The 11830-nt window shown below is 41.8% G+C and overlaps 2 protein-coding genes across 2 annotated transcripts; both read left to right on the top strand.

The window, feature by feature from the left end:
• Positions 1-447: 447 nt before the first annotated feature.
• On the top strand, positions 448-2451 carry LOC131225010 (leucine-rich repeat receptor protein kinase EMS1-like). The gene has a single exon (XM_058220438.1). The coding sequence runs from the start codon at positions 448-450 to the stop codon at positions 2449-2451; it is 2004 nt and encodes a 667-aa protein (XP_058076421.1).
• A 6507-nt stretch (positions 2452-8958) lies between these two features.
• Positions 8959-11138, top strand: LOC131225009 (receptor-like protein EIX2). The gene is made up of 3 exons (XM_058220437.1): positions 8959-9254; positions 9471-9630; positions 9720-11138. Exons 1-3 carry the CDS (start codon positions 8959-8961, stop codon positions 11136-11138), a joined length of 1875 nt encoding a protein of 624 aa, XP_058076420.1.
• Positions 11139-11830: the final 692 nt, after the last annotated feature.

The raw sequence follows: 11830 nt of genomic DNA, 5'->3' as shown, positions 1-11830 counted from the left end.
AACGGTCTAGATCATTGAACCAACTTCCGCACTTACACCAACTTCTTACAACGAGCACACAATACAGTATTCAAATCCATCCGTGGATGATCGTTTTCCATGAGCCAGAGTACGAAGTCCGGTTTCACCCTTTTTTTTGAACCGTGTCATCCACCGTACACATGCCATACATGACTACATGACAATGATCCAGACCGTCTAAATTATGAATACAAGAATTATAAACACACCCAAAAATCAAATTTACTAGATCAGCGTAAGTGGGCCAATGATTTGAACGATGTAGATTACCTCACACGCAGACAACATGGCACACCATCTATATATCCAGTTTCAGGTCGTCCTTCTAATGTCCATAGCTATCGCCACCCCTCCATATCCAGCCCACGTTTGAGTGTGGACAGCCTCTGGTGGGCCAGCAACCTTTCTTCTCTTCAAGTGTTTGAGATGAAGGGTCTGGATCTTTCGATGGTGGGCCGTGATTGGGTTCATGTGATGAACATGATCCCTTCTCTAATCAAGCTCCGGTTGCCGCTCTGCGGCCTTAATGACATTCCAACATCTCTTTCTCACATCAATTTCACATCTCTCCGCGTCTTGGATCTCCAAAACAACTTCTTCGGATCGGAATTCCCGCCGTGGATTGCTAATCTTAGTAATCTTGTATCTCTGGAACTCAACGGTTGTGATCTGCACGGTTCCATTCCGATGGCGATCGCCGAGCTTCATCACTTGCAAGTAATCAATCTCGGGACGAATTACAACCTGACTGCTGATTTGTCAGTTCTGCTCGAAGGGAGTTGGATGGCGATCAAGATCATGGATCTTTCCGAAAACAGATTCCATGGAGAAATCCCCATTTCCATTGGCAATCTTACTTCCCTTGTTGAACTTAATCTAGGATACAATAGCATCAAAGGCAGAATCCCAAAAACCATTGGAAATCTCTGTGGTTTAAGAAAATTGAATTTGTATGCGAACATGATCGAGCAGATACCTGATTCGTTAGAAACAGCAGGTTGTATTTTGCAAACTCCATTCGCAAACCTTGCTTTCTTGCTTCTCGGTGGGAATCCGATCCATGGCTCGATGCCTGCTTGGTTCGGTCAGCTCAAAAGGCTCGAATGGCTCGATCTTCAGGACTGCTTGATGACTGGCTCCATTCTCGAATCACTTGGAAGATTGCCATTCTTGAATATGATCTCTCTCTATAGAAACAGTTTGAATGGGACCCTCCCGACGACATTCGGGCAGCTCTCTAAGTTGAGATACTTAGACATTTCATCGAACACGTTAACCGGCATTGTATCAGAATCCCACTTCGAGAAGCTATTTGAATTGAAGACATTGATGTTATCTTCCAATTCATTGATTTTCAATATCAGCCCCACCTGGGTTCCTCCTTTTCGACTCGAATTCATTGATTTGGGTTCGTGCCGTTTAGGGCCTCGGTTCCCTTCCTGGCTTTCGAAACAGAACCTGACTCAGCATCTAGACCTCTCGAACGCGGCTATCTCAGATACAATCCCAAACTGGTTTTGGGACATTGCTAGCCATCTCTCACACTTGAATCTCTCCAACAACTACATCCATGGCCAGCTTCCAAGCCAGATATCGTTTTCAGGATGGGCGACGGTCGATTTAAGCTCGAACAGCATTCAAGGCCCCTTTCCTCTTCCAATGAAAGTATCGCAGCTCAATCTCTCCAACAACAGCCTCGTCGGGCCGATCCCTGAGAACATTAACCACGTAATGCAGATCGCTTCTCTGCTCTTGGTTTCAGGTAATCAGATAGACGGCACGATTCCATCAGCCATCGGAGAAATGATGTATCTGAGAGTTCTTGATCTTTCCAGAAACAATCTACATGGCAGCATTCCACCAACCTTGGGCGGTTGCACGCAAATGGAAGCGCTCGATCTGAGCGGAAATCATCTCTCCGGACCCATCCCAGAATCCATAGGCCTTCTCACCCATCTCCAAACAGTGCATCTGAATTACAATAATCTCTCAGAAGAACTCCCTTCATCGATGAAGAATTTGTCCAGATTAGAAACTCTCGACCTCGGAGAGAACAAATTCTCAGGTCGCATCTCTACTTGGATTGGAGAAAGCTTCTTGTCTCTCCGAATTCTCCGACTAAGGTCTAATACATTCACTGGTGAAATCCCCTCACAAATATCGAACCTAACTTCATTACAAGTCCTTGATCTTGCAAACAATCATCTCACAGGTCCCATTCCATCAAGCCTTGGAAATCTCACGGCCATGCGTACCCACCAGAACAGGAACATCTTACTAGCTTATGGGATTTACTACAACGAGAGAATTTACATCATTACATTCATCGAGAGATTGTCTGTGTCGATGCAAGATAAGATGTTCGAGTATAACAAGACTCTTTCGCTCATGACAAGCATGGATCTTTCGGAGAAATACCGGATTCTTTGATGAATCTATCAGGGATGCTGATCTTGAACTTGTCTAACAACCGTTTGGGTGGGCACATTCCCGATCGGATTGGAAATTTACAGGAATTGATGACTTTCGATGTCTCCAGGAATCAGCTTTCGGGTCTAATTCCTTCAAGCATGGTGTCGATGAGTTTCTTGAATGATGTGAATTTTTCTAGCAACAACTTCTCTGGGAGGATTCCGTCGGGTAATCAATTCTCGACATTCAAAGCATCTGTGTATAATGGAAATCCGGATCTTTGTGGTCCACCTATCTTAAGAGAATGTGAAGGATGGATGCCGCCGGGAAGATCTGAGCCGACCGATGGAGGGGATGGATCAGAAATTCCATTGTATTATGTTAGTGTTGGATTGGGATTTGGATTGGGGTTCTTGGGAGTTCATGTTGTTCTGTTTCTTAAGAAGAGTTGGGAGGATGCTCTGTTTGGCTATGTGCAGAAAATGGTAATGAAACTTATTGCGATTTGGATAGTTATACGTGTGAAGGTGAGGGGTTCGAGTGTTTGAGGAATTGAAATTCATAGAATGTAGTTTGTTTGGAAATAATTTAAATGGAATGAAAATATCAGGATTGCAGTTTCTTATTTGAGAAATGTTGTGTTGTTGATGTATCAAATACGTAAATAATGGTGTTTGTTGATGTCATCCATGGACTACATCAACAGATGCTCGATGTCATATGAAAATTTTGAAAAATTTATATTTTTTCACTGAAATATTTTGGTGTGTTTTTTTATGCTATGGAGAGATTGTAAATGCCATCAAAGTCTCATCCATCTTGGCCATGTAACTGTCCGCAACCCGCTCTACATCAGATGAGTGGATACATTTCTTCTTAACCGTCCAATAAATGTCCATCAATTTGATAGTTTGATGAAGCATAACTATTAGTTCATGAAAGGATTTCACTTACCTATAAGTGAGTTATAGGTTCGACGGTACAAATTTCGAATTTTCAAAGGTAGGTGTGATTTTGGGGTATGATAGACATTATATGGTGATCTACATGAGTGGTTCAGAACTCACATGTGCCATCCTTGAATATCCTCCCGTATGTTGAGCATGGACTATTGGTTTTCTTCTCTTTTTTTTAAATTAAAAAAAATCTAAAAGAGATAGGTTACATACAATGTTTATGTATGTGGACTTTTACATACAGCCGTTTTGTTTCAGCCAACACATCCTTTTGCAGCACATTCGAGAGTTGCAAAAGGTGGGCCACAATATAAAGGTATCTAAAAAGAAAATTGACCTAATCCACTCATAACATGAGCCACACCCCTACATTGATTCAAACCCTCGGCTGTCCGTTGATTTCGACAGAGTAGCCCACTGTACGATGCAGCCCACCTTTTGTATGGTTCAGATATCCCAAAATAGTGACATGCTTGTGGGAATGAAAACCGTTGCAAAACAATGCGTGTGAACATTTCTCAATATAAAACTAGTTATACGATTTCTAACCTTAGACTCATTTCTCAGTATAAAACCAAAACCAATTGTAGGAATTCCTGATCTTGACATGTTTCGTCAACAACATACAAAAAAAAGTACGATTTAAGCATTTTGCATTTTTAAATGACCCTACGATTATAATGGGCCCATTTAAAATGGTTAAACGTAGGGTGGGGATTGCCTTTGGTAATCCACCTGTTTGGTTGAGATTGGATCACATTAGTAGAGATCCCTGCCATGCGTGGTTGGGTCCATCCATCAATCAGAATCCTCTGTGAATGGAGTTTTTCTAAAAGAAAAAAATAAATAAAAAGATTAGATTAAAATAATAATAATAATAATAATAATCCTAAGGGCATTTACATTATCCTCACGGGAATGGATGAATTGGATTACGTACATGTGTGCCAATTTAACACACGTGTGGAGTAAATGAGCTTTGTTACATGCATGTGGTTTAGTTCCATTGCCACAATCACACACACACACACACACATATATATACACACTGATGTTCAAATCTGATCGATCCTGCCCGGCATACGGGCGAGCCTAATGGTATTTTTAACTTAATAGAAAAAGAAGACATAGGGGGCACTAGTGATGGTAGAGGACCCTCTAATGCCTAAGTCAGGCATGTAAACTCTTAATTGGTGTAGTAGAAATAGGGGAGTTGTGCATGTCTTCTCCTTAAATAAAGTGGTGTATTTATAAGTTAGCTCTGACAACTTGCTTATCCAAATAGATCTATAAAATATGCTGGGAGGGCCCGTATTGAGGTTGGATTCTGTTTTCGGATATCTCTCTAATACTTTGATTATTCCTCCATTTGTGTGATCTTTGGCTAAAACTTCGCAGAGAACCCGTTTACACATAGTACAAGATTTTCTCCGGATATTTCTGTTCTTAGCCCAAGGCTAACCTTCAAGGTCGAGGTTAACCCCCTACCTAGAGGTCGAGTTGGGAGCCGGGGTCAGTAGTACTCATGAAGTGAGTTGACCTCTCACAAGTTTGAAGTCTCTTGCTTATACATTGGTCCAAGTCCACTTACTTCCTGAGCTTGTGTACATAGTGCTCAGAAGTAGGGGGCAACTGTTATGGGTAAAACTGAGATGACCTAATGTATGGGGATGAGATCGTTGAAGTGAACCCTGAGCTAGAGGAGATGGGCCAGACAAAGTGACTCTATGACTGAGCCCTAGCAAATTGAGGATAGGACTCATGAACAAATATGCTGACCTTGACTCCGAGTATTAACCTCGACCTTCGGGACCAACTCCAGATCCTGACCTCGGGGACTGACCCTAAGTCCCGACCTCAATCTCATGCGATGGCATACTGCAGCTTGATATTTAATACAAAAGTGGAAAGGGACGGTGTATGCTGTTGTGATCGAGGAAGATATCGTGGTAGCGATTCGTACGAATAGGCGTGCACAGAGTGGTGTTGCTTCGCCTTTAGACGATTTGTAGATGGACACCATCCCTACCTCGATGGTAAGGCCTGACAACAAACCCCAAGCTGCCACATGAAGGACAACGTGCACTGAGACGTCTCTTCACGTTCTGACATTTAATATGGGCATTAAATGCCCTTCCTTCATATATTTATAAATAGGGGCATAACCCATTTCCCCGCCTCGCTGTTTCTGCAGAGTCCAAGCGGTGCCGATTCTCTCCCTCCATTTATTTTCTTTGCGCCGGGTTCGGTCACTTCGGCATTTTCCAGTACGTTCTCCTTGTCGTACTCCTTCATCGCCATCGTTCTTCTTCTTTTTAGCTTTTTAGGCCATGTCATTAGAGGGTTCCCATTGGATCTTTATGTCGGGAGCTTTTCATGGGGAGTCGATTCAGGAAAGCGTGGACTCCAAGCTAAACGCTTCGTCGGGTGGACCATCTCTGGCAATGGTAGCCTAGGAGGAGGTCGTGCCGGCATCACCCTGTAATCAGTGCGATTATGAAATTTAGTGCCTATCGAGAGCAAATCACCGTCATAAATATGGAGTTGTCATAGGGCCTTCATCATCTAATAGATGGAAACCTGTAGCCCTTGCATGACTTGCTGATTCTCTCATTGTGCCTTTTTGAAAGCTGCCTCTGTTAAAGAAAAATTTCCTAGAACATTGTGCATGGAAATGTTGCCCGACCTGTTGTTAAAAGCCATTAAGTTGAGTGAAAAGCCCCACTTTGATACCGATTCACGCAGGGAAGGACATAATGAGATCGATCACTGTCTTCATCGATTGATAAATACTTTGAATTTATTAGGCACTCTTAAATCCACCAGAGAAAAAAAGAAATTTTTAAGAAAGTTGATTGTTTGAATGATGAAGAAAAATGAGTTTAGCCTCATTAAAAATCATAATTAAAAGAATCCTAATCAGTTTAGGAAACATATTCTAAAAAATGCACAAAATCCTGCACTCGTCGTCCTGTAATAGACTGGTTAAACCGATCGGTCGAAACAACCAAAAAAATCTGAAGAATAAAATTGGAAATCTGAAGATTGACTTGTCAACCCAATCTGTCAACTTGTCGAACTGGATTTCGACCAGTTGATCAGATTTATTAATTCGTCGAAATATATAGAAAAACGTCCGCTGGGAATTTTGAAATTTCTGGTAATTCAAGCTGAATTTTGACCTGTCGACCCAAGTGGTCAACCGGTGAACCATCCCAGGTGTTGTTGGTCGATCCTTCTGCTTCTTTAAGTCCATTATAGCTAGGAACGAATTCGTGACCCATTCTACATTACCAGGTCCTGGAGTTGAGGATAGAATTTACGTATTCAATAGGTGGGAACGCAGGAAATTAAGATGACTCAAGGGGTCTTTGGTCCTTGTCCTTTGATTATAAAAATGTGAAGGTCAGAGAAAAGGCTACCAGTTGAGGTAATATAAAAAGACTCGATGACCAGTGACCTAGATAAAGTCATGGTCTGGATAGAGTGGAACGGTCCAAAAAAGATTCATGTAACCGACCCAAGTAGCTGGATGAGCCTTAGATGATAAATATTGCTTTGAACATGAACGGTCATCATAACCTCGGTATGATCAAACGATTAAATTTACAATCAAAGTTTTTTTTTTTTTTTTTTTTTTGTTTTTTTTTTTTTTTGGGCATCCCTGTCGAGGAAATTCCCATCAAATAAACGGTCTGGATCATTAATAAAACTCAGGTCCAACAGCTAAGACTCGAGGTGAGAAAATTTCTCAAGTGAACTAAGGTGTTTTGTTAATCAAGCAGGCCTGCTTCGTTTAAACCAATGGACAGATGATGATCCCAATAAATATAAGGGTGTGGCCCACTGAATGACGTAGGGGTGATGGTGATGAGGTCGATCACTGTCTTTCTCGAGGATAACTATCACCGTCTTTCTCGAGGAATACTATTCCGAATCCGTGGAGCTTCTTTGGATTTCTCAAGTAGACTTCTCAAATCCGGAGGAAAAAAAGCAAGAAAAATATAAATAAATTCTATAAAATTCATAATTTAATTGATTATTGACTAACAGTCTCCTTACACAAAAAAAAATAAAAATAAAAATTCATAATTACCAAAAATACCAAAATTCTAACTTTAATAACAATCCTAATTCTAATAAAACTCTTCTAAAGGCTAATTTCTAAAAATAAAATTTTCAAATAAACTTTTGATAGAAGAGCCTTACCATAATTACAAGTTATTTCTAAAAGAGAAGTAAATCTAAAACTCTAAAAATAGAAAAAAATTTAAAAATTTAAAAATTACTAAAAATAGTATTTTTTTTTTTTCTAAAAATTAGTTTTTGAGCTTAAAGTGTGCATTTCCTGTCAAAATGGATAGAAAAGATTAATAGGTTGTGCACACCGTAACGATACCCATATCGAAAGTTATGATCAATTTACGGTTCATCTTCTTTTGGCCCAACCATGCTACCAGCGTATCTATGACGAGGTCTACATCACCCCCCTAATAATGAATTGGTCTAATTTTTGCCTCTGGATGTTCTACATGAGAAATTTCAGTGTAAACTGATGTGTTGTATGCAAGAGTTCACATACACCGTTTGTACGTGAACTTGCCTCTTTTTATATATTGCCTGTCCTCATCAAGCATGGAATTTGGATTCAAGATCGTAGAATTGGGTTCTATATATCTAGTTTAAGGTGTCTTTCTAGTGTCCAAACTAGGATTAGCCATGGCCTTTGAGAAATGGTGTGCATCAGTAGCTCTTTCTTGCATGCATCTGGTTGTATGGCTACAAATCCTCTCTTCTTGCAATGGCAACTCAAACGTGGGCTGCCATGAATCCGAACGGACGGCTCTCGTCGACTTCAGAACCGGTCTGATCGATCCTTTACGTCGACTATCCTCTTGGGACGGTCACGATTGCTGCAGATGAAGGGGCATCACATGTCAAAATGTAACAGGGTACGTCATCAAACTGGATCTCCATAACCCATATGGCATACATGAACCGTCGGATCAAGTGTCCGTACATGGATACTGGAACTTGAGTGGACGGTTAGATCCTTCACTTCTCAAACTGAAACATCTCAGACACTTAGACCTGAGTGGGAACACCTTCGCCGGCATTCCGATCCCGGACTTCATCGGATCTCTCAAGGAATTGAGGTATCTAAACCTGTCGGCGGCAGGTTTCAGTGGTGTAATTCCCCGGAAAATTGGAAATCTCGCCGAACTCCGATTCCTCGATCTTTCCTGTGATGTGATCTCCATGTTGAGTGTGGACAGCCTCTGGTGGGCCAGCAACCTTTCTTCTCTTCAAGTGTTTGAGATGAAGGGTCTGGATCTTTCGATGGTGGGCCGTGATTGGGTTCATGTGATGAACATGATTCCTTCTCTAACCGAGCTCCGGTTGCCGCTCTGCGGCCTTACTGACATTCCAACATCTCTTTCTCACATCTCTCCGCATCTTGGATCTCCAAAACAACGTCTTCGGATCGGAATTCCCGCCGTGGATTGCTAATCTTAGTAATCTTGTATCTCTGGAACTTAACGGTTGCAATCTGCATGGTCAAATTTCGATGTCGATCGCCGAGCTTCATCACTTGCAAGTAATCACTCTCGGGACGAATTACAACTTGACCGCCGATTTGTCCATTCTGCTGGAAGGGAGTTGGATGGCGATCGAGATCATGGACCTTTCAGAAAACCGATTCCATGGAGAAATCCCGATGGCCATTGGCAATCGTACTTCCCTCGTTGAACTTGATATGGCAGGCAATAGCATCAGAGGCAGAATCCCAAAAACCATAGGAAATCTCTGTGGTTTAAGCAAATTGAATTTGTATGGGAACATGATCGAACAGATACCTGAAAGGTTAGAAACAACCGGTTGCATTTCTCCAACTCCATTCCCAAACCTTTCTTTCTTAGTCCTCGGTGGGAATCCAATCCAAGGCACCATGCCTGCTTGGTTTGGTAATCTCAAAAGGCTCGAATTTCTCAATCTTTAGGACTGCTCCATGACCGACCCCATTCTCGAATCACTTGGAAAATTGCCATTCTTGAATACAATCTCTCTCTATAAGAACAGATTGAACGGGACCCTCCCGACGACCTTCGGTCAGCTCTCTAAGTTGACGTACTTAGACGTTTCAATGAATTCCTTAACCGGTATTGTATCTGAATCCCACTTCGAGAAGCTCTTCGAATTGAAGACATTGATGTTATCTTCCAATTCATTGATTTTCAATGTCAGCCCCACCTGGGTTCCTCCTTTCCGACTCGAATTCATTGATTTGGGTTCGTGCCGTTTGGGTCCTCGTTCCCTTCGTGGCTTCAGAAACAGAATCTAACTTGGTTTCTAGACCTCTCAAATGCAACCATCTCAGATACAATCCCAAACTGGTTTTGGGACATTGCTAGCCACATCGAACACTTGAATTTCTCCAACAACTACATCCATGGCCAGCTTCCGCGCCGGTTATTGATTTCAGGACTGGTCGATTTGAGCTCGAACCACATTCAAGGCCCCTTTCCCCTTCCAGTAAATGAAGTTCAACAACTCGATCTCTCCAACAACCACCTCATCGGGCCGATCCCTGAGAACATCACCCATGTACTGCAGTTCGCTTCTCTGCTCTTGGTTTCAGGTAATCAGATAAACGGCACGATTCCATCGGCCATAGGAGAAATGAAGAATTTGAGAGTTCTTGATCTTTCCAGGAACAATCTACATGGCAGCATTCCACCGACCTTGGGTGGTTGCACGCAAATGGAAGCGCTCGATCTGAGCGGAAATCATCTATCCGGACCCATCCCAGAATCCATAGGCCTTCTCACCCAGCTCAGAACACTGCATCTGAATGAAAATAATCTCTCACAAGAACTCCCTTCATCGATGAAGAACTGCTCCAGCTTAGAAACTCTCGACCTTGGAGAGAACACATTCTCCGGCTGCATCCCTACCTGGATCGGCAAAAGCTTCCCATCTCTCCGAATTCTCCGTCTACGGTCTAATACATTCTCCGGCGAAATCCCACTTCAAATATCAAATCTTACTTCATTACAAGTCCTTGATCTTGCAAACAATCATCTAACGGGTCTCATTCCATCAAGCATCGGAAATCTCACCGCCATGCAAACCCCACAGAAGCAGAGCCGTTTACTAGCTTATGGGGTTTACTACAATGAGAGAATTTACATTATTAGCTATGTTGAGAGATTGCTTGTGTCGATGCAAGATAAGATGTTCGAGTATAGCAAGACTCTTTCGCTCGTAACAAGCATGGATCTTTCGAGCAATCGCTTGATTGGAGAAATACCGGATTCTTTGATGAATCTATCAGGGATGCTGATCTTGAACTTGTCGAATAACCGTTTGGGTGGGCACATTCCCGATCGGATTGGAAATTTACAGCAATTGATGACTTTCGATATCTCCAGGAATCGGCTTTCAGGTCTAATTCCTTCGAGCATGGTGTCAATAACTTTCTTGAATGATGTGAATTTTTCTAGCAACAACTTCTCTGGGAGGATTCCGTCGGGTAATCAATTCTCGACATTCGAAGCGTATGTGTATAATGGAAATCCAGATCTTTGTGGCCCACCTATCTTAAGAGAATGTAATGAACGGCTGCCACCAGGAAGATCTGAGCCGACCGATGGTGGGGATGGATCAGAAATTCCATGGTATTATGTTAGTGTTGGATTGAGATTTTGGAGTGGGATTCTTGGGAGTTCATGTTGTTCTGTTTCTTAAGAAGAGTTGGGAGGATGCTCTGTTTGGCTATGTGCAGAAAATGGTAGTGAAACTTACTGCGATTTGGATAGTTATATGTGTGAAGGTGAGGGGTTCGAGTGTATGAGGAATTGAAATTTATAGAATGTAGTTTGTTTGGAAATAATTTAAATGGAATGAAAATTTCAGGATTGTAGTTTCTTATTTGAGAAATGCTGGTTGTTCATCAGGGGACAGAGGAAAATGGATGGTTAGAAAAAAAGACGATGGATGTTCTAGATTCGTTGTGAATGTGTGGCCCACCGGATGAATGTTCGTAAGATTGATTTTTGGGCTAAGAGAGATGTTAAGGTGAGCTTTACATGCATGGCTTGGAACTCACGTGTAAATGGAAAACTAGCTATATAAGTGCACCTATTCATCTTTTTTACTTATACATGGTGAGGTCAACTTCATGGGAAGCTTTCCATGAGGTTGAGTTCTACAATGATGTGTAATGGACATCCATCTGACTTAGGTACACCACAAGCAATAGTTGAGAATAGAAATCCACTTATTGAAACCTTTTAATTATATAGGGCCAGTGAAATGTGGTTTATAAATTCAGCCTATACATTGTGCTGTCCCACTTGAACGAGGGGTCACACCAAATTTTATATCATTTCAAAAATAAGCGTTTTTAGATATTTTGAGCACGATTTGTCGTGGTTTTA

The sequence above is a fragment of the Magnolia sinica genome, chromosome 14, assembly GCF_029962835.1.
Source record: "Magnolia sinica isolate HGM2019 chromosome 14, MsV1, whole genome shotgun sequence".
In the NCBI taxonomy this organism is placed as follows: Eukaryota; Viridiplantae; Streptophyta; class Magnoliopsida; order Magnoliales; family Magnoliaceae; genus Magnolia; species Magnolia sinica.
This window is presented reverse-complemented; position numbering and strand designations above follow the sequence as displayed.